Genomic DNA, 24,555 nt, shown 5'->3' with positions numbered 1-24,555 from the left:
ACTTCAGGTTGCTCTTCGTCTCTTTTAGAATGATAAGATGCTATTTACTTTAATTTTATACCAGTGTGATACCGAAGACTTTTGTCCATTTTTATTTACAAATTTGTAATTAAAAACTCGGCTTAAATTCGGCACGGCATAACTACATAGAAACAGTTAACTTTAAAACATCTATTACATAACTGTATACTAACATTATATTTTTGCTTTTTATAGGTGAATATATACGTTTGCCATTGGACGAAATTCTTAACGACGTATTACAATTGGCTGAATTCGGTAATATTAATAGCGAGGTAAGTGAAGAAGTGGTAATAATTAAAGAATGGCTATAAGTAAGTTAACAGTAATTTAATTTGTAAATTTAGCGGCAACAGAAATCAAATTTTTCATATTATTGCATAATTGTTCGTTTATAACCTCAAAATTTCAGTTTTTAGGTTATTTGTTATTAAAGTTTTGAAAATTAATTGGCTTTCAACTCATAAAATACTTTTATATTTTTGGCTTATATAATTTAATTATATTTATAAATACAATTATGCAATCATTAATCTCCACCTATTGGAATTCCCGCAGTGCTCAAACGATTCTGTCGCCTCGACATCGAAAGCTGCGGCTGCCAAGACTAACAACAATAACAACAACGACAAGACCAAATCGGAAACTGGCGAAGACGAGATAAACGACAACAACTACAACAACAACAGTGCTATCATAGATAACGGCAAAGAAGAAGATTTGCTTAAGAATACATTCGGTACAACCACTGACAACAACACCAAACACGAACAACAGGACATCACCGAGGACGATTATATTGACGATTTCGATCTATCACTATCGGAGATCGAAGTCAATTCATTGCCATCGCCACTTTTCGATTTAGATGACGAAGCACGCGAGGAACTAGCCGATTTCGATATAATGTTACAATCAGCTGCAGCACCACCACCGCCATTCCACCACCATCATCCGCATCAACGCGGTGCCGGCATGCAGGGTTACGTGGGCAGCGGCGCGAATAGCGCCTTCCATCGGCAAGCGAGCGGCTTCCATCATGGCCATCATCAGGTAAGTGCAAAGAATGCATGTATACTGAAGATTCGTGGTTGTGTGATTGGTGAGGAGTGAGGTGTAGGCAGTGAGGGTGCAATGCGGACATAATTGAATTTGTATGTGTGTGTTGGTGTGTGTATGTGCCGCATTTGATGCAATCAATGTCAGCTGAAAAAGGTTTGAATGCAATAAAACAATTAAAAGGTCAAAAAGTCTATACAAAGGGAGCAAAAGAAAAGGTGAAATGAAAACAAAATGAGGTGCAGAACACTCAGGTGCAATTAAAGTTGGTGCCTGTTTATTTTTTATTTTTTTAATTCTTTTTTACTTTTATTTTTTACTCCAGATCTCGGGGGTGTTTCCTGAAAGAATTTTAAGTGGTGTAGTTCACCATATAAAGTATTTAGAAACAATTTGTTGGATATTTAATGGCTGGAAGAGCATTTAAATTTTAAAATGGCATTCATTAAAGAGATTACATAATAAACAAAAATATAATAGTAAAATTTTAATTTGATAAAAAAAAATTATTAAAATTAATTTAATAAAAATATTTAATTTTATTTCTTTTTTTAATTTAAAAAATTTAATTTTAATTTAAAAAAAATATTAAAATTTTATTACATTATTTTACTAAATTTAAATATTACTAAAATTACATTATTTTTTTTTAATAAAATTTATTTTTTTTTAATTAAAAATTTGTTAAATTTAATTTTTTTTATCAAATTAAAATCAAGAACCATTTAATTTTGTTTTTTTTATGAAATCTAAACTTCTAAATTGCATGTTTATAACTGTTAACTCTTTTCACAACCTTCGGTTACATTACACCTCTCTCCCATACATATATATCACTAAGGAATCACTTCATAAAAAAAAACAACATATTCTGGCTCAAAGCATTGTCTATACACAAGTAGATCCCCTCCTTTGACTGACTCGTCTCCACTAGCGCACTTGAAGCCACATGCGCTCATCTACAATCGTAATATATTTATATATGCATGCTCTCCACTCATCCGTCAAGGATCATCATACAAATATACACATGTGTCAAGTGTTTTCTTTTTGCTTCAACAGTCCCGGCCAAATGAAATCAAATCAAATAAATTAAATTCAAGAAAAAAAATCAGTATAGTATGAAGTGTTTATTATTGTTCTTGTTTTCGGTGTTTACATAAAAATTTCAGAATTGAAATCAGAACGTGAAATGTCTACACCAAACAACAGCGACAGCAAGCAATATTCAGCCAGTCATTTTTTTTCGCTCATCAACTGGTTCGTACACCTTTTGCTGCTCTGCTCGCCACAAAGTTAAGTGCTTTGTATGTTTGTGTTTCGTGCAGCGATTTGACAACTGGTCTTCGACGTGTAATATTTGAAGAGTGAAGTTTTTTTTCCTCCTGCAGCCAGTGGTCTGTGTTGCTATAGCCAACATTGTTTACTCCCTCTTTTTTTACTTGATAGTCTCTAGTATTATGTTCATTATGCTCAGTCGCTTCCTCTAAGCTTCCAAAGTTTCTCAGTCAAGTATTGTGGTAATTTGTTATATTTTATTGTTGTTATTTGTTCTTCTATTTTGTTTTGAATTATAAGTAATGGCGGTTCGTTCTTAGACAGATTTTCGGTGGTTCTAGCAAGCTTTCAGTTTATAGATTCTTTACTTGCAACTAAATCCGATAAATATTTTTTTGTTTTATTTTTCTTTTTTTTCAAAATCTTGAACCACGAAACACATTTCAGTTACAGTTTTTGCAAAGTCCATTAAACATAAATATTTGGCTATAGATTTTTTTCTCCATTGCTGCAGAATTTCTATGCAATTAATCGATGATTGTGGTTTCAGTACTATACTCATTTAGGTCAGTTCTCGAAATTTTCGAGCAAATATAAGAGTTAACACAAAACTATATAAGCGAGTTATTCCTGCATATGCAGAGATCTGCCTACTAACCTATCCTAACCTAGTAGAATTAAAAATAACTAATCTTTTAAGTATCTATTATTTTAAGTAATGTTTTCAATATCAGCATTGTTTTAAGCACTAAAATTTAATTTTAGGTTTTAAAGCACTTGCTTTTCATAACCTAAAAATAGCATCATAATGATTCTTGATTTTAATTTTATAAACACATTTTATTTGACAAATTTTTAATAAAAAAAAAAATTATTAAAATTTTATTAAATTTTTTTACTAAAATTAAATATTTTTAAATTAAAATTAAATGTTTAAAATTATTAAAAATTTAATTAAATTTTAATATTTTTTTCAGTTAAAATTTTAAGAATAACATCGAATAACTTCATTTTTAAATTCATAAAAATTAATGCATTAAATATATTTATACTTTAATTCCTAGAAATATATTCGTATATTTGATAATTAAATCAGCATCATCGATCAGGGTAAGAATCAGCTTTATGAATATATTTTAGAGAACTTTTGTACAGATGCTTGATTTAATCTGTTTTTGTATCCATTTTGAAATCAAAAAAATCGTATTCAGATTTGATGAAAATTTGTTCAAATTTTGATTCATTTCGAATCGGACCTAAAATTGTTATTTGATCCTTAGTTGTGATGATGCCTTTAAAATGTACTTTCGAAGAACTAAAGCTCTATTTTCAGCGATATTTATTTTCCTTTATATTGTGGTCGTTCGTTACTCTGATATAATATCGCAGCTTTGATATATGTAGTTTAAGGATTTCAAAATTACAAAAGTTCAGAAAAAATTTTATTATCTTATTAAATAGGGCAATATGTGAGAAATATTATCCAAAAATATCAAATCAATCCGAGTAAAATTCTAAGAGATAGGAAGTTTCGCCCATCAGGCCACGTCAGTACGAATGTAAAAATGTAAAGGCATTTATCTCAAAACTCACTTTTTCAAGTCGGTGGACACGATAACTCGAAAAGTTATGAAGCGATTTTGTTTAAATTATACACACATCTTTGGAATAACATTATCTAGTTAATGAACGAAGCATTTTTTTTATATTTTATAGCAACTATTTTTAGAGCCAGTATATGGTGAAATTTTGACCAAAAAAGTGAGTTTTTTGGTTTAAATTCTGTCAAAACATCAAATTTCAATATTTTCTTTTTTCCTTCGTTCATTAAATAGTTTGATCAAGGTACTATCGAAATATTTTAGGCTTATTGTTTTTAGATTAACCAATCATGAGTTATGATGTCCACCGTAATACTTTTTTTTTGGACACATCATGGGGGATGAGGTGTCAACGGCTGAGTTTTCAGAATTTTGAAATAAAAATTTCACAAAATTTTATTTAAACATGTATCTTTGATACGCTGAATTGTTTAAATGAAATATATAATTGAATGTAAAAATACCGTTGCTTTTAGCCTCTGAAACGCACCTAACCCCTTGATTAAATTTTATCGAGGTTTTTACAACTATTTAAAAAAACATCGTTCAATGGTGTTGATTTCAAAGAGATTTTAATTTCAAGAATCCAATTTAGAATTTATGGTTTTGAAAACGTATGAAAGAATAAGAATTAAAGGTATACATTTGACTTTCTTCATTGTATCTCTAAAAAAGTCAATAGGCAAAGAAAGTTAAAAGCAAAAACAATAATAATCGTTGAATTTATGGAATAGCTATCTTTGATATATAATCGTTTCCAAAGAACAGACATACATATGTATGTATGTTATGTAGACACTTTTATCTGATTAACCTGAGAAGTAAAAACAAAAAATAATTCTTTTGATGCATTCTGCTCCAAGAACTGTCCAGAGTTTTTCGTGAACAACAGATTTAATTAAGTCCCTTTCGGCTGTCAACTTTTTGTCACTTGATCTGCCGATAAATACCACAGATGAGCCGCAAAAGATAAATGCTTTTTGGCGCGTAGCGGCGTAAATGAGCGCCATTAAGCGAAGCTGTTATTGCCGCAAAAGCGGTAAATGCTGCCTTTTAATGCGTTAATACGGTAGAAGCCAAATGCGGCAGTCAGTTGGAATTATGAAATCCGTCATTTGGACTTGAGTGAGTGTGTGCTGCTGCTTAAAATGCAAAATGAAAACGCTACCTTACACTTATAAGCTACACATGAAAGAAACTAGCGAGAAAGGCAGTGAAGCCTAGCGCGCTAATAGGAAGAAAGATCGCCATGGTCGCCATGCTAAACCGCAAGCGCACAGAGAAATGACAAATGTAGTCATAAAGTCAGTAGCAATTACCGTAAAATCCGCAGCGCTGCTCAATGAGCTGCTATTTTGTAAAGGAAAACTGTTGCTGCAACCTGCTGTTACCGCTTTGCCATGCGGATTAGGACAGCTAAGCCTTTGATGTTTATGCGCAGACGCGCACAGCAGGTCGCTCGTTCACTTGTTCTATGGGTGCGCATTCACTTGCAGCAAAGTCGGCTTGTACTTAGCCATTGGTTTGTTGTTCGTCGAGCGAGTGATCGGTCATCACACAAGACTAATGACTGTGGTTGGGCGGGCGGTGAGCAAAATTTTGGAAAATTCTGCAAATTTGTGTGTGTGCGTGTTGCAATTTCGGTTTTTGTTCATTAAATTTTTCATTGAATTTTTTGTTTTTACAAAGTACCGTTATCGTGTTCGTTGCTACTGGTGGTGAATTAGGCGCAGAGTGACTTGTCGTTTTTATTCACTGTTTCTGCACTTTTTTGTCTAACTCATGAGATCTCATAACGGTACGGTACTAGCTTCAAAGGAGGCGCCTCTTTTTATGCCACAGCATGCTGATTTTGCTTTCGCAATTTGTTTCGTTTTTCGTTTTTGTCGTGCCATTTTTGCTACTTTTGTGCATAAATTGCTTATTAATTATTATCGCTACCGCATTGCTGGCCGCCCATGAGAATGCGCATAAGCGCAGTTACCAAGTCATTAAATAAGCTAAATGACAAAAACACCTAGTAGTTACCGATATATATGTATGTATGTGTGTATGTACATATATATGTGTGTGAGAACAATCAGTGACAGAGAATTTTAGCAAAAAATCGCAGTAAATAATTAGTATTTTTTTGCGCAACAATTTGCTTAAATATTATTAAACACTTCCTCTTACACTTTTTTCCCATTTCGAAGCTAGCTGTTGCTTCCCCTATCGCATAGCATCGCATTTAGCAGCTTATCCCAGTATTTAATATACAATTTAGCTGTTACTTAACTGCACATGCGCATACACATTCACTTGGCGGCTGCTAATTACCCGCATACCAAACGTGTAGCGATCTCAAATTCACACCATCGCTTTGGCGCGCTCCTTATGCTACTTTAGCGCTGTCTCCTTGCATTCAGCGTCTGTCAAAAGGGCGCATGCGCAACACTTTTAGTGCGCTATCACAATTGCAGCGCTCACTACTGGTCAATCACACGTCACTGCCAGCTGCTAAGCATCCTTACCAACCGCTGGCCACTACATCGCTCATCACTCTCGGTTGCGAGGTGTCACGGCGCTGGTGTAAAGTTGGGTGCTTAGCCTGTAATTAAATGTCAATTTGGCTGCTGTGACTGCTTAACTGTGCACATAGTTGTTGTTGTTGTTTTTATCATTATTAATGCTATTGTTGTTGTTGTTATTATTAATGTTGTTTTTGTTGTTGTTGTTGCTTGTGCTTATTGCAAAAAGTGTCGGCATCCACTTGGGCGATTTCACACCGCATTGCGCACAATATGATTTAATGAAGCGCTTTGATTGCATTCTCCAACTGCACTTTTTTTCGTTAAATTTTTCATTAATTTTTTTTTTAATTCATTATCTTTTGCCACTCAGTCAGTCACTCAGGCTGCATGTGTCGGCGCGGTTTTATGTGCTTTTTTCGAGACTTTCGGCAAATTAAATATGACAATAACATGTGACTTTTGATGCATACTTACATACACACATACATATACTATGCCGCTGGATTGAAAAAAATATATAGGTACTTACATGTGTACAATACATACATATGTACATATATAAACCGCTTTTCTTTTTTCTTTTTTGTTTTGGTGTTAGCTCGTAGATAATTAATCTTTATTGTCGCACAAATAAATCTAAATGCTTGCAGTTATTAAGTTTTGTGAAATTTCGCTTTTGTTGTTGGAAAAACTACGTCTAAGCTTTTGATTAATATCGCACAATAAATAAAATGTGATAAAGCAATATTGCAAATTCACACTGTAAATGCACTTAAGTGTTTCTCGAAATGACTGCATCTATGAAATGTGCGGTTTTTTGTGGAAATGTGAGGGTTAGGGTTGCGTATTTTTTTTTTTCAAAAATTTTCATTTTTTTTCAAAAAAAAATTAAATGGTTAAGTTTCGATATTTTGTCAGTCATTATACTAGAAGAAGTCAAAAAATAGTTATCAGAATATTCGGGTGATACGAACACGGATTTGTATTCATTCAAGCACTCTCAAATCAGCAACATTTCTCAAAATTATTTGAGAATTATTTTCTTTTACTACAACAACAACAAAACATGTGGTATCTTATGAAGCTAATGCTAATTACAACTGGTTTTCAAAACTCACGATGAAAAGATGATTTGGGTTAAAACTTTCCTTTTATAGGTTGACTATAGCGTTTTTAGACAGCCAAATTAATTGATCAATTCAAATTTTTTATCAAGAAACCCTTTTAGGCCTTTTATACTGCCGGCTACTCGATAACCGATCAGCTGTTATTCATTTTTGTTTTTGCTTTTCATAAGAAGTTGGCCAGTTTCATCATCTAATTTATATATTTAGCAGCGACATCTACCGTAGCTTTTTTTATCAAAAAATTCAGCCAATCGTAGACTAATAACGTACATATCGTACTTCTTTGTCGCAGATTGATTTTCAAGTCAATTAAAATCAATTGAAAACGAATGTAGATTTTTATTTTGTATGGTAAATCGATCTTAATAAGCGTTTTAAGCAGGTTAATTGATCAATTAGCACCTGTCTAAAATCACTATTAAGGATGCTATCGTCTGATTAGTTCTGAGCGTAGATGAAACAAAATCAATTTCAATGAAGATTGTTATTTATTTCATTTCGAAGTTAATAAATTAAATACTTTATCATTCAGCAAATCATCAGAAAAATAATAATTATTGTATACTAATGAAGTTGAGAAGGGAATCTTGAGATTTATGAATAGAGTTACAAAAACACATCAGCCTATTACAGAACCTTAAGGAAATATATTAGATATTTGAAGTCCCCAACAACAAAAAGGTTTCGAATTGTATTTTTTTTTGGTAAAAGTTAAACATTCTTAATTGTGTGTCAGTCTTTAGAGATTTTAACTATCTCCCACTCTAGTAAACTTTATTTACAGAGTTTTTAATATAACTCAAAAAATAATAAAATGATTAGAATTTATCAGACTACCCTAACTTAGATAGGCTACATAATCTTGTAAATCTATTAATATAACTATTTTTTTACATTACACATTACAATTCATTTACTTAATATCTTTACAAAGGCACGCAATGCCACCCAGATGCCAAATCAACGACCTATCTGTCATTGATGAGGCATTCACATATTTTAGCTTAATTAATAGTTTAACTATTAATAATGTAATATTAGCAAATTAAGGGGAAGGGCAACGCATATAAACAAATTGCTAATTAATACAGTGTATGCGTAAAGTATTCGTAAGTGACGATTATTATTTGTGAATACATTGTAAAGACTTGAAAAATGTCACGTTGATTATTGCTACGACAATAAAAACAAAAATATTTATTTCATATTTGTTTAATATTTTTCCTTAAAATTAACAAAATGGCGGCCTCAGAAATTTTTTTTCTAGATTTTCGCTAAAAAAGCAACAGTTAAATTTTTGAAAAAAGGAAAAAACTTTGATGATTATTATGTATTCTAAAAGTTGTATAAATTTCATTAAAATCTACTGAGCGATTTTCTAGTTACTGTTTCACCAGTTCAAAAAACATAGTTTTGAGAAAAACGCATTTAAAGTTTCACACTAACGTTTTGGAGTGCTATTTGTCGAATAACTAGAAAATTATTATCCAATCAACTTCAAAATTCCAGAGAATATTTTTTAGATATCTTGATTTTTTGAAAATCCTTACTACCCCTGACCCCTTAAAGCATTTAGGAACTACTTTATGGCGAAAAAGTGTTCTATAATGTAGGGGACTCTCGTTACTAAATTTGTTTTAACTCTCTTTTTATTTATTTTCGCATATTTTCTCAACTTATCACTAATTTTAGAAGATAGATAGGAAATGTCAGAAATTGAAGATTTTTTTTATCTTTAAATACCATTTTTTTTAGAAATGTTCAAGATATGATTTGAATGGACTGAGTTATCATTTCTACAATAAAATTAAATACATAATATAATAAAACTCTTTTGAAATAAAAATAAACATCTTTGTCTAAAGCTTCTCTGGACTATATATCGGTTTCCATACTTTGTATTAAATTATATGTTGGTATTCTGATCGGTAAAGACCGGATCCAAATTTTAAAATTGTAGAATAACAAATCAAGTAACACAATTTCAGTTAATGTATAATAAATAATAAGTCGTTTAAAAATTGATCTAGGAAATCAAATATACAGGCAAGTTCAGCAATCCGAGTGAAAGTGAAAATTAAAAAAAAAAAATGTGGAAATTGAAAAGTAAAATCGAAATTCAGTACCCTAAATAACGGATTGAAAGTGAATTTGCTTGAATTTCACTCGAAAGTGAATTACAGAACCTGCCTGATAATCTAAAAACACATATTAGAAGCGCTTTCATCTAGACTTGAACGAAATCTTTTTATATGTGATATGTATAGCTGATAACCTTGAAAATGACCAACTCCTCCACATTAGTCTCTATAAATTTGAAAATTGAAATGAAATGTAAAATTCCATATATAACCCTAAGGCTATATATCTAATATGCACAGTCGGTCGCCTGCATTGTGGGCGTAAATGACAAATTGCTCGCAAATAATTACAAAAGCAAATAGAATAGGCGCGTTAAGCTTTCAAAAAAAAAAACAAAACAAAACAAAACCAAAGTACTCAAGTGCAAGTGTTGTTGTATTAACATGCAAAGCAATAATATTATATTTAACACGCTTTCAAAGCTGCGTGTGAACCGTCAAGCAGTGGCGCATGCAAATACAAAAACAAACAAAGTACAAATTTCAAACACATTTAAATAATATGTACATATGTGTGTGAGTCTCTATGGTTGTATGTATCAAATATTTGTGCTTACAGCTTCCGTAGCAAGCGTCTATTTAATGTCAACAACAAACACCAGTAGTTTTAATGGTGACAATAAAAACAGTCAACCATTGCATTAAACCAAACACACACACATATATATATTTACCTATACACTTCGCTGTGTTGCATACAAATATAATCACGCAAACGCAAACATATTAACTATTGGTGTATTTGTATGTGTATATACATACATACATGCATAAACTAACTTACCTGTATCTACAAACTGTTTTTTTTTACTCTGCTCCCTTCACTTGTCGTTTTTATATGTTGCATGTATGCAGGTGTTTGTATGTGTGCATGTGTTCGTACCGGCACTAAGCCGTTTACGTTTACATAGTACATTTTCCGAACAGTCGGTTGTTTATTTTGCCGCTTTACTTACTACTTACACTTGGCATGCTTGGTGCTGACTGGAAATTTCTAAGCCGGCCTTACTGTGACAAGTAAGCAACAACACACACACTAGTGAAGTATATATATATGTATATATAAGTATGTATATGCTTACCTGTGGCTGCGCAATTACATGCATATACATACATACATACTTATATATAAACGTGTGTATGCATTTATGCTGCGCGCTGGTCCAGCCTTCCTCACTAGCAGCATCGTCGGCAGCAGCAGCGGCAGCAGCACCGCGCGCTCACCGTACACCGCTCGTCATAACTCATCGCTTCAGACATCATTCTGTGTGCATCACTGCACCGTTGCGCATTCTCAATTTGTCAGTTAGTCAGTTAGCCAGTCAGTTTGGCCGCGTTGCAGCACGTCGTTTCAGTTTGTAAGTCAAGTCAATCGGACACTTATCGAAAAATCGTGTTTTATTTTGCCATATTCTACGGATTATTTTTTGTTTTTTTTTTGTTTCATTTATCTCCATTTTTCTTGTGTCTGATCGCCGTTTCGAGATACACGCGCCGAAATACAAATCGCTACAATTGATTTTATCGCGCTTACAAAATAAGAATATTTAAGCTGTGATTGACAGTTCGGAGTGGGAAATTGTGCGTTTGTGTTGGTGTGTGTGTGTGTGTGTGTGTGTGCGTCTTTGACAGACGTTCTAAAAGTGATTTAACAAACGCATATCGCTATATGAATTTAAAACCATAAAAAAGTGTACTAAAAGTATATATAACTGATCGTGAAGCATATTTGTAACGCAGTTTGTGTGTCAGAGAGCTCAATATCAACGTTCAAAATTTATCGCATGCTATAAAAGTATGCATTTTTGTGCTGCCGAACAATAAGTGACAACTAAATTATTAATTAAGGTGCGCAATTTTATGAGTTTATATATAATTATATATATGATATGTTTTACTTTTGATTGATTTGGGGTTGGAAAAAAATAAAAAAATTATATCATGACACTTAAATAAGGCATATAATTTTATATATATTTTTTTATAATTTTCCTTTAAAAACGTGCTTATATGATCAAAAATTCAAAAATTTCATTGAAATTTAATTTTGTTCCAATAATTTATATAATTTTACTGCATCATTGTAATTCCGAAAGCAGACAAAATGGTGTACAATTTTTATCAGGTCAGGTCTAATCGAAATTCAACGCTTATTTTTATTTAATAATAAATTAATATATTTTATACAAAAAAATTTAAAAAAATCAGTTATGTTAATTAAAAAAAAATATAATTCGAAATAATATTCTCGAAGTAATACTTGAAAAAAAATTTAAATCATGATATTTCAACATATTTTTTGTCAAAATCCATTAAATTGAAATGGTTAAATATTTCCAAAATTTAAGGTCATTTTATTTTGGAAAACTACTTTTTCTGAATTTTCAACATCGCTTAATCTACAAATATTTATTTCCGAATTCAATTCTTTCCAATAAAAAATTAAACCCTTTAAGAAATAGTAAAAGTTGTAATTTTAAGTTTAATATTTTTTTTTTGTCAAGTAGGTAGGTGAATATTTCCATTAATGGTATCTTTTTCGTTGATTTCGGGAGATCGGTTGGTTGCGAGACTCCATAATCACCACATTTCAGCGAAATTGAATTAGCTCTCAATAGTTCATATTGAAGAAATAATTTTTCGAAAAAACCCGAAACCCGAAACCCAAAATCTAACGACAGTTTCTATGTCTCGAAATAATTAAAAGTATTATTAGCTTCATAAGCATTGACAAATGAACAAAAACGATGACAAAATTATCTTATTAATTACCGATCCAAATAGGTTTAGAATCCGGACCAATTCCGGTATCGCAGAACCAGCTATTGTGGGAATTGCCGAATCGGCTATTATGGGAATTATAGCATTTGGAATTCGCGCAACTTCGTTCTGGATAATGTAGTAGATTAAACTCATACTTATCCAGACTGAATCCAACATATTCCTGCATCCCCGCATACATAGAGTCCCCGGATGATACTAACCACCTCTTTGCATGCCCAATTAACACCACACTTCTAACACCCCTTTCTCTTTAAACTGGCACCGTTGAATCAGCTCGTTTCCTGGGCCTCCCGTTAGATGATAGGTGATTTCGTTAATATTTGACTTGTGCTTGCCGGTTCAGGCAGGTTTGAGTAACCTCTACAACAACAACGATATTCTTCGATTCTTACAAAATCGTAATATCAATATTTGACAAAGAGCTTTATTGAATTATGCTTATAAAATTTCTAATTTAAACTGTTAATTTTTCAAGCTAATTTTATATATTAGATTTGCTGATTTCATATAAGTTGACCAAATTGATCCGCAAGTACTGTCATTAGCTGCAATTAGGCATAAATTACGTAATGATGTGATCTAGCGGCATATCTACAACAACACAAAAAAACTTATTGACTACCAATTAATGCCGAATTTGGTAACCAATAAAGCTTGAATCAAAAACGTAATAGGTAACAGACATAAGAAGTAGCAAAAAGAACAATAAAATGATAAGAGTCAAGCAGTTACTTACGTACATATATATGTATATGAGCATATGTGTATATATTTTAGGTTATGTGAGCATACTAGTTATACGAGCTCGAGCAACAAAAAATTTAGAAAAACCCCTTTTGTTAATAAAAAAAAAATACTGCTGAATCCGAAATTCACTCCGACACCCCTGTGCGCACTTGTCACTCTTCTTTACAACGAAATCGAAAAAGCGCCTTCACATTTTTTTGTACCACAAGCATTTCAATTTAATTTCGATCGATCTTGAGACGCGATCCGTCAATGGCCGCTGCGGTGTGAACGTGTGCAGGCTTGCTTGGAGCAACATGCAGCTGGGATACCTTTTTGTGGCGGCGAAGCGCGCTAAGCATCGATCAACGATCGCCAGTGATCGCCGGCCGATCAGATTGATACATTGTTCGCAATTCAATTGGTTTCTTTATAATTTTTGTATATTTTTTTATCTATTTAAATTTTTGTTTTTGTAATTTTTAATATTTTTTATGCGCAGAGCTGCCACATTCGTGAGACAGGCTGGCTGAAATTTGAATTGGAATGTGTTAGTTTTCGATTTGCTTATATACTTTTTGTTGTTGTAATCTTATAGTCAGTTGTTGTTGTTGTAATGTTAAAAACCCAACATTGCGCATGCGCACGTTTTTGCCACGGTCTTACTTGTTTTTCTTCCATTTCATTGAAATTATTCTTTGGGATTATGGTTATGTAGGCATGTAGATATGTATGGGCATATATATGTACATACATACATATATTTACACATTTACATGCCAACTGTCTGTTATTATATATTTTGGCTTGATGCGTTGTGTCTGTGGGTGCTTTGGTGCGATTACAAATCCATACATTCATGCGTACAAACATATAGACATATATATAAGCATGAAAATATCGCGTTGAACATTTCAAAAATTCATATGATTGATCGCTTATTTATGGATCATCAAATGCCGCAGAAATTCCGTATACACCGCTGCGTTTCAAACCCTTTACGAGTGTCTACTTTTTTTATGATTTTTACTTTATTAAATCCCACGAATTGTTCTTGCCACAATAACACCGCTCGCACCTTGTTAAAACATCATCGATTACGGTAATGTTGAAATATGCATTTGTTGCACTCGAAAATTAACAAATTAATCACCGCAAACTGACAGAAAAAATGTTGAAATCACACACATACATACATACATACAAACACACATGAATGAATGCAATTAGAAACCACTTTGCAGCAATCAAATTTTTTCTCAGACAATAATTATATACATTTTCTCAATTTTTTTTTATTTCACCAGCAAATTAAAATTTTATTTTCCCCTCTTTCACAGGGTCGCATGTCGCTCAGTCGTGGTGTTTCGATGGAACAACGCTTACAGGATATTGCCAGTTTCTTTAATCCGATATCGAGCATGGGTGTAGTTGGCGGTGTCTCCGATATGCCACCCTACCCGCACTATCCTACACATCCATATTCGTATCAGAGCGCCGCTGGCATACCAGCACCACCACAACATGCACAATATCCACCGCCACCACCGCCGCATCCACACCATCACAGCCATCATGCTATGTTGCACGCGAACGCCACATTGGGTGACATTTGTCCCACACAACCGCATTATGGCCACAATTTGGGTTCAGCGGTTACTTCTAGCATGCATTTGACCAACTCCAGTCATGATACTGATGGCGGTGCAGCTGCAGCGGCCGGCGCTGCTGGCAGCAATGTGGGCGGCTACAAAATGGAACACGACATGATGTACTATACTGTGAGTGTGCGCATGTTTGAAATAATATTTTCTTGTATAAACTTTTTTTGTTTTATTTCTGTAGAATTCCTCGTCGGATATGAATCACACCACTGAAGGATTTATTAACTCAATTTTGAATGATGAAGATTTACATCTAATGGACATGAATGACAGTGAGTACAACATTTCGTATATATTAATTTTATTCGTAGGGGTTTTAAAGTTATTTTTTAATTTATAAATGATGGTTCTGAGAAACTTGATGTGTTCAAAAAATAACGGGAATTGTAAAATTTAAAATTCAATGGGTTTAGAGAGTCCAATATTTTTAAAACTAGATAGAACCTTAAAGGGGTTTCGTTTTACAAGCATATGAGAAATCGCTGAGAGCGCCAAAGACTATTCCAAAAATCTAGTTTGAGCAGTGTTTCGATTGATTGGAAAAAAAAACGCTGGCTTAAGTATACGATATCAAATGGAGACTAATTTAAAGCGACAACATTAATGTAGACGCATGAAAAAATATTTTTTTCCAAAAACGAGAATTACCGTAATTTTTGAACACATACATATCTGGCATACTTTCTGATATCTATACTACTCTTATAAAGAGGAAAAACTACAGTGCCGATTTCAAAAATTATTTCACCATTGGAAAGCTACATTCACCTCGAGTAACATAGGCTACATTTATTGCTAGAATCTCAACTTTCTGGAAATAGTTCCCAGGTGAGGGTATCGAAAAGACTCCGTAATGGAGAATCTTAATCTGAAACTGAAAACCGTCTTGCAAGTCATTCTCTTCGCATCGCAATCGCATGCCAGTGAGTCGAGTAACGGGCGCTCGCAGCTGCTTGCTGAACAAAATTTCAAAACCTCCCAAGTACGCGCTTGAGAGTCGACTACGGAGCGTGTGCAGCGGTTTGAAGAACAAAATAAACTGAACACTATTTCGATAAAAAGCACTCTTATTCGATGATTTTCAATCACAATATTATACAAGATTTAAGGTTATGTGCATAAATGTTTACTATTAACTTGGAGATATTCCACTATTGTGATTTGAACTATTTTCAACTCCGATTTGACTCTTCATAGATCTAAGATTATAAAATATAGATTGCTTTTAAAGATATAAACTAAAATTTCTAAGCTTAAAACACACTATTTTGCTTGCTTGATCATTTCAAACAGACTGCGCCTGCAAGTATGCTTCGAAGTTGTACGAAACAAGCTTATAGCGTCTCTAGACATTAGTAAAGAGTTAAAATGTAATTATTCTGCTATTATCTGAAATTTCACTGGACTTTTCCACACTGTCACTAATATAGGTAATTTTAGCTCCTGTTCCTTTCATAGTTCTGCATAAATCCGCACTTAACTAGTTGGTATATGCCATACTTAATATATTCTGTAAAAATATCTAAGCTTGTATAGATAAGTACACATATTGCACAGGAGATTAGCTTCCATTAACGTTACTTTAAGGTTCATTGATGCTTTCGCGGGCCAATCTATCAGATTAGTCTGTATATATAGTATATATGTATACCGTATTAATAGTATATAAAATGAGATAACATTAATTAAAGCGGAAATTCCGAAAAAGTCTGGAAATGTCAACAAAAATTAACGGATTTGAACTTCGCACTACTTTTGATAGAGTGTTATGTAAACAGTTTGCATTTGATTTGTTGCTATCGCACTTAAAAACTTTGTCGCGCATTATCTTTATCACCACTATTAGTTCATCGGTGGCGGTACATGTTTATAAAATGTATTGGAACATTTTTACAAGTTATGTACATAACCTATAAAAAATATTATTATAGTTTAGTAGAGAAAAGTAATTTTGAAATTTAAATCTTGGAAAAGTCTACAATTTTAAAGAAATTCTTCACATAAAATGTTATATTTTCAATTAATTTTAATTTAATTAAAATTTTAAATCTTCGCTCGTTAAATAACACGAAAGCACTTTCGCATGATCGACATAAATCCGAAGTATTTGAAGATAAGCCGTGCAAATTTGTTTATTTGTTTATGAAATGATCAGCACACTTTCAGCATTAAATATACATGTGCTAAAATATATATATATAAATAATAGACGACACATCGGTATTTTTCATCTTCTACGGTTTATTATTATTTTTTCCTTTTTTTAATTTTTATTTTTTTGTTTTTTTTTTATTTTTTTTTTATTTTTTTTTTTAATTTTTTTTTTTATTTTTTTTTTTGCAATAAAATGTGATAACAATATCACGCGACCAAGTCAATTTAACAATTTGTTTTGTTTAATGTTTCTTTGCGAAAATTATGCGCGAGACATAATAAGATTTGCTATCAAGCATTTCAGTGATTTGAAATATAATACATTTGTTACCCATTTTTAACCGCTTCGAACCAGTTACAGTTGGCCATCTAACAAAATATAAGTTTATAAGTATCTTAAATCAGATTGTGAAATTTTATTTATAGTCTGTTGTTGACTTTGTATATCTTGGTGCTTGGAATTGTAAGCGATTTCCAAGAAATTGAAAGAAAGAAAAATCCCCTCTATTATTTTGCTGGACTATGCTTAAAAATTATCTCGACTGATAAGTGCTTATTGCGCCTAATTAATCATGAATTATTTTTGTTGAATAGAGACAAACAAGTTAAGAGCATATCAACAGGAATGTGGAATTTGTTTTTTTTTTAGATTTTAAACGACATAGACTCAAACAAAGGGGGTTATAGAATTAATTATAGAAGATAAATTCATAGAAAAATAAGCAGAGCAAAAATAAGCTTGATTAGTAATCAGATTGATTTTTATCATATAAGACTAAAATGACGGTCGCTTTGCAGCTAAAAAATATCAGTTTGAGCTTTAAAAGCTTTTGCGGTTTCCAGTTATTCATTATTCATTACAACTCAGCTCAGCTTAGAATGCCGTAAATATTACTTTTGTTGTTGTTTTCGTTATTGTATATACATATGTCAGTTTCAATCACATGGAATTTGTTTCTTGAAAATCGTTAGTTCACAGCGCTTGACCTTTGTAGAGAGCTATCACTCAATTATATAGTATACAAGTGAAACATTGTCACAATTGAACTGATAAGCTCACAAGCCATTACTAACTAAGTACTAGTTACTATGTACAGTTTTACATCTATTTATGTATGTCATAAAAGCTGTTCGACAGTATTTCCATGCAATATCGTATGCTGTTTTTTATCAGTAGGTTAAAGCTCGATATCCAACGTGTCAGCGCAGCCAAGGTGCGATAACTCCAAAGTGCAAAAAAGCGGAAAAAACAAAGAAATCTCTCATTACCTTGAGCGCAATTGTGTTTGAGTGAAATTGGCGTTTGAGTGCAATGACAGTTAGTAATTCTTTATGCTGAGTTTTACGAAGGCTACGCAAATTGCTTATAATAAGAATTCGAATTATGAAAAAGAAGTGTGAAGTTTAGTGAAATATGTTTTCGAATTCTTCAATTATTTATACTTTTTTATACTATTTTAAAATAAAATAATTTTTTCTTTATTGAAAGAAATCAGAACAGCATTGTCAACAAAATAATTAATTATAAGGTTATTATATATGTATATGAGTGTGACTATGTATACTCGTGCCCGCAGTATATTCGCTGCAATCAAATTGACTCATTAAATTTCACATTCATTACACATTTCTCTCATTGCCCACGCCATATAAGTAGATATGAATATGTTATTTGTACTCGTAAGTCCACAGGTGTTGCCATGTCTTTAGAAATACGCTCCTAAATTTTTAGTAAGAAAATTATATGTGTTCAATTGGCGCTCATATCTGGAATATATTCTTTTTATATTTGAGCTATGCTGATGGTTTTGAGAGAGTGTTTAATATTAGACTCCTAAGCTAGAAAGCACCATTTTTTGTTGATAGAGAAATTGACAGCTCTTATGTAATGGTAGAGTTCAACTCTAAGTATTTGAAACTATAACTTTTCAAGGCCCCGGATATCGAACATGAAGAGGACTAATTTTTCATTAAAAATATAGGTAAATGTCACAGATATTTTGATGTAAATCAGAGGGAATTTTTTCTTCAAATAGTGTGTCGCTGTACCAAAAATGTTTAAAATCGTGTTATAACTTCTCGTAGCTCCCATATATCTAATTATAGGTTTTTTAAAAATACGGTGGGCTTTATGCTGCATTTATGCTGCATTAATGTGAGATTCTTAGCAAAATTAAATGAGCTTATAGCATTAAATATTGTTGGTGAAAATGAGTAAAATCGGTTCAGGTTACCCTTCATATACTGTATATGATGATTTTCGTTATTCTATTGGACTTTATGCCGAATATATGGGTCGAATTGTATATTTTCTTAATAAAATGTAAATTTTGAGAGTATAAAATCTTCGATTGCCCCCGAACTAGCATTTCCTTACCTGTTCATATCATAAATGCAGTCGGAAGTTTTTTTATATTGCCGGTTTTTAAGCTACTGACAACCAACAATCCACCTAAAAATAGTAATGTACTCCAATATATACGACATTTTGATTTTAAAAATCAACAAAACAATTTTTATTTTCATAAAAAAAAATTAAATATAGCGTACTTATTTCCAAAGCAGTTCTGTAAGACAAAAAATAATTATGTAGAATAATATAATTTTATAAATAATAAAAAAAATATGTTTAACAAATTTTGAAAAAAAAAATCCAATCCACTTTCATATCAATCAGCAGCGACGTGGCAACGCCCGATCGCCAGTATCGAGTTCAGCAAAGCAGGTGATATTGTTACGCGCTCACAATTGCTTGTTGTTATGTTGTATAAAATTGGAGTGTTTTTTTTCACTCTCGCAAACGCAAATACGCTTTTAATGTTCTAGCGGCGCTGTTGTTGCTCAAACGCCCGTCCACACACTATATCGCGCGAGCAAAGCAAAGAAATTTTCGTGTACTTGCTCCGGAGCTTATGCTTTGTCATCAAATAGTCGCGTTAACGTATGGCCTGAGCGATTTACTTTTCGCCGATTTTCGCAGATCATCGCCGTCATGCGAGCACAAATCGTAACGTTCAACAAAATATCGCAACACACACACACAGAGTTTTAGTGAGTTTCGCGAGTGTGAGCACATTTGAATAACTCGTCAAAGTTTTTTCGACATTTCTATATATACTCGTTTCAGTTGTATTTGTTGTTGCTGTTGTTTTTTTGTTAATTTTTATTTTTTTGCTTTATTGCCTTTGCATTCTGCTCAAACGTAGAATTAACTTAGTATTATCTTGCCATTGGAGCGCACTACTAAAGCTTTTTTACTTTGCTCTGCGCGAGTCTATAACGCGCGTTTCACAAACTCAGTGCACACACACACATGCACACATACTTGTGCGATGATCATCAACATATGAGCATAAGCTAAACAAGAACGTGACACAATAATTTAGTGCAAATAAATAGTTAATTGCGTATTTAATGTGAATTTATCATATGTACTTCAAAAGCATTAATTAAAAAAGAAGCATGTGCTATCTCCAATACTAAAATAAAACAGAAATTACAACAAAGAAATCGCAAACGCATGAAATCGAGAGTGATAACTCGCGCGTCGCAACCGTTTTTTTTTTAACAACAAAGTGCATTCTCTCTCACTGACTTACTAGCCTACAATACAAAAAATAACGAAATTTACGAAAAACAAAAACAACAATATATTGCAAATAAATAAATTTCAATATAAAACATATACATAAACAATAAAAAAAGCGCAATAAAGTAAAAACAAAAACAAAAACAGCAAACGTGCACATTTTCTTCTGTGTTCATCTTTACTGCATTTTGTACGTTCGTTCGCCTGCTTCTCTGGTGACCGTCATTTAACGCCGGCTATCATAGTGACATACACGCCGTGTAGGTGGCTCAACTCAACGCGCTTGTAAGCGTAAAAATAAAATAAATTTAGCGCGTTTCGAAAATACATACAAACATACACAGGCGAATGCCACATTGTTTGAAAAAATTTCGCTAAATTTTGTTTAAAAATTCATTCGCAATTCAACAGGTGAGTGCAAAACTATATACACACACACACACACACAACTATATAGTGTGTGAAATTCTCTTTTACATATGTACACCAACCTTACTACACACCGACTTGTTGAATGAGTGCGCTATTTGGCGTTTTGCCCATTTTTACTGTTTAACATATTTGAAATTTTTTTTTTTATTTTTTATTTGTCATTATTTTTTCTTCTGTTTTATAAATTTTTTTCTTCTTTTTTATTTTTATTTTTTTTTTTTCATTATATTCAAATACATATATATATGTTTTCGTGAACGCCGTAACACTTGCCTATGCCTCATACCACGTTCCGCTGACTATATAGTTTTCTTTTATAAAAGTTCTAGTAAATGATTTTTGTGTTCTTTCGTTTCGCCGTAGCTTATAGTATAGCGAACTTTGCTAAGTAGCGAGTATGAAAATTGTCAAATAATGTGTGGTACAGTACAATTTCTAAAATTTGGACTAATACATAAACGTAAAAATAATAAACAAAAAATAAGTAACAAAAAAAAATAATAATAATACAAGTAGTAATAAAAATAATATAAAATATATAAAAAAAAAAACAAGCAAAAAAATTAAATAAATAAAAATTATTAAAATTAATTATAAAAAGCAACAAAACCTAAAATAAAAAAATAAAAATAATAAATAAATAAATAATTAAAAAAAAAATAAAAAAAAAAACAAAAAAAATATAAATTAAAAAAATTAATTATAAATAATTATATAAAAAATTAAAATTATAACAAAAAATTAAAATTAAAAAAAAAATATTAAAATTATTTAAAAAAATTTGCGGATATTAATCTCCTAATTGAGTTAATTAGTAAATTGTCTCCATTGACCGTTTTCACACGGGCAATTTTTGTCAAGGGAAGCGAGAGAGAGAGAAATTCTCCTCTCTTCGTCGCCCCCTCTCCTATAAAACTAAGAATTGCCGCGACAAAAATTGCCCGTGTGAAAACGGTCATTAATGCCTAAAGAGAAATATTGTTAATTGAGTTCATTAAGCTGATTTGAAACGCATAAGCATTAATAATTAGACTATTAATACACCAAACATATACAAATTACAAAAATAGTAGTATATAAATAGATTTTTTTAAATTAAATATCACTATTTTAAATAAAATTACTATTTTTAAATTTTTTAATTGAATTAATTAATTTTGAAATCATTATTTTTGAAATTGCATACCATTTATTGATAATTGTATCAAACTGAACTTCAAATTTTAATAGAAAACCTTTAAAAAAATTCTATAAAATGCATATTTTTCATGCAAAATGCCACACATTTTTACGCAAGTTCTCAAATAAATAAAATTTTAATTTAAATTTCATTATAACTCCATAAAACATACAGTAGCGAATAAAAAAATTCTATATTTTATATTTTTTCAACTTTAATTAAATTAATTAGATGAAAATTAATGAAATTATTTATTATTTTTCAAATTACATAACATTTTATAATATTTTATTGCAAATTGTATTAAATTTTAATAGAAAATCCTTGGAAAAATTCTATAAAATGCATTTTATCAAGCAAAATGTCACAAATTTTGCCGAAAGCTCTCAAATAAATTAATTTTTAATTACAATTTCAATAACTATATTCATACACATTATCTACTTAAAAAAAAAAATAATAAAAAAATGCACTAAAAAAGCTAATAATGCAATATGTGCAATGTATGCAATAACAATTGTTGTCAATTTCGCAAAAGCATTGATAATAATATTTCTATATAAGCATTTCCAATGCATCAGCTCGCCCTATATGTATATCTATTTATTTAATATTGATGAAATTACCGTTGTTTTCCGCTCTCTCGTCTACGACTGAGTTGGCGACAGCAATGCATTGAAACGTGTCACATTGTACAAATTAATGGCACATTACTGTAGTCACGTAGTGTGTGCCGAGGTAGCGTTCCGTTACTAGGTCCGTACTATATAGTGGGTGATTTGTTGCTGTTGTTTGTCGTCGTCGTCGTCAAGTGCAAGGTGGTGATGATTGTTTTGTTGTTGTGCGCACGTCCTGTGCTACATTTTTGTTTTTGGTTTAGGGAATTTTCCGTCTGCTGGGTGTGGGTGTGATTTGTCAAGTGATGTGTGCTGTTTGGGAGGAATCAAAGTTTAAGGTGACAATTCATAAATTTAAAATTTTTTTTTTTAATTTTTTTGTTTTATTTCATTTAAATGTATTTATTGCTTAGGGGATTAATTAATTAATTTATTATTTTTAAAATACATTTAAATTAATTTTTTAAATTTGATATTAAAAAAAATTACTAAAATAATGAGAAATGAAATAACTAAGAAATTAAATTTTTTGGCATTGCGTTAATTTTTTTTTTAAGTTTATATATTTAATTAAATACTATTTTTATTTAAATATTTTATTTTATTGTTAGTTTAAATCACTAAATTTTTTTTGCATAATTAATTAAATTTTATTTTTTATTTTTAATTAATTATTTTTTTCTATTTCTCTTCAATCAAAAATAACATTTCAATGGAATTAATAAATTAATATAATTTTTAATAATTAAAAAATGTTTGTTTGCAACACTATTTTTTCAAATTTATAAATTAATTAATATTAAAAAAAAATAATAAAAAATTGAAATTTACTAATTATTTTTTACATAAAAAATTAATAAAAAATAAAATTTTTAGTAATTAGTTTTTTATATTCCAATATCAAGCTTTATAAATAAATTTTTTTTTAATTTTTACTAATTATTATTAATTACTTTAAATTTTTATTATACTGGCTATTGTTTAATTTTTCGCATTTTTATACCTCCCTTTTATAAAATAATAATATAAAATTTTTATTTGCATTAATTTTATTAATTTTATTTATTTTTTAACGTAATTTTATTATTTTACTTTACGATAATAATCTTTATTTTTCATCTTTCTTTATTATTATTGTATTTATATTATATTATTTGTTATCGCATTTGATTGAGAGTTCTGTTGACATATCTAGACATTTAGTTCCCTTTCAATTGAAATCTGTTGACTCATTATTTGAGATTCCCCATAAAACGCCTGCGCAATAAGCGAAAAAGCTAACGCTACTTACTCAGCACCTCACTCCACCTTATCATTATACATACTCTTCGCATTATCAGTTAGTTGCTTTGGCCTTTCTGCGAATTTCACTAGATGACTTATTACTCACCGACACACTCACACATGTTAATGAATTGCATGAATACTCCTCACTCTCATGCGCGCCACACCTTCTTTACATTATGGCTTACATGGCGATCCGTAATCTAAGCATTCTACTTCAGTAGTCCAACAATTATCGCTTAAATTCGTACAAAACCAGCGGCTAGCGCTGACAAAGTCATGAATGTAACAAGAAAATCTATAAATATGAATTAATTTATGCTGGCGTCATCATCACGCTGGCTTGTGCGCAAAGCGCTTAGTGAACGCTTGCTCATATTCTACT

The 24,555-nt window shown here is 31.3% G+C and overlaps 1 protein-coding gene across 12 annotated transcripts in view; it reads left to right on the top strand.

Annotated features, from left to right (window-relative positions):
* The window catches only part of LOC105214570 (segmentation protein cap'n'collar), a 126,778-nt gene that overhangs the window by 94,571 nt on the left and 7,652 nt on the right, over positions 1-24,555 (top strand). For 10 of the 12 annotated variants that reach the window (XM_054230497.1, XM_054230493.1, XM_054230491.1 and 7 more), the window contains 4 exons: positions 217-296; positions 580-1,074; positions 14,591-15,031; positions 15,096-15,186. In XM_054230497.1, coding sequence (XP_054086472.1) covers positions 217-296; positions 580-1,074; positions 14,591-15,031; positions 15,096-15,186 — 1,107 coding nt within the window. Of the gene's footprint in view, positions 1-216; positions 297-579; positions 1,075-14,590; positions 15,032-15,095; positions 15,187-19,737; positions 21,069-23,083; positions 23,225-24,555 lie in introns of those variants that run through there. The other 2 variants (XM_029041889.2, XM_029041890.2) reach the window with 2 other exon arrangements.

This window comes from Zeugodacus cucurbitae, chromosome 2 (assembly GCF_028554725.1).
Source record: "Zeugodacus cucurbitae isolate PBARC_wt_2022May chromosome 2, idZeuCucr1.2, whole genome shotgun sequence".
In the NCBI taxonomy this organism is placed as follows: domain Eukaryota; kingdom Metazoa; phylum Arthropoda; class Insecta; order Diptera; family Tephritidae; genus Zeugodacus; species Zeugodacus cucurbitae.
Note: the sequence above shows the minus strand (reverse complement) of the source record. Positions and strands in the feature narration are given on the sequence as shown.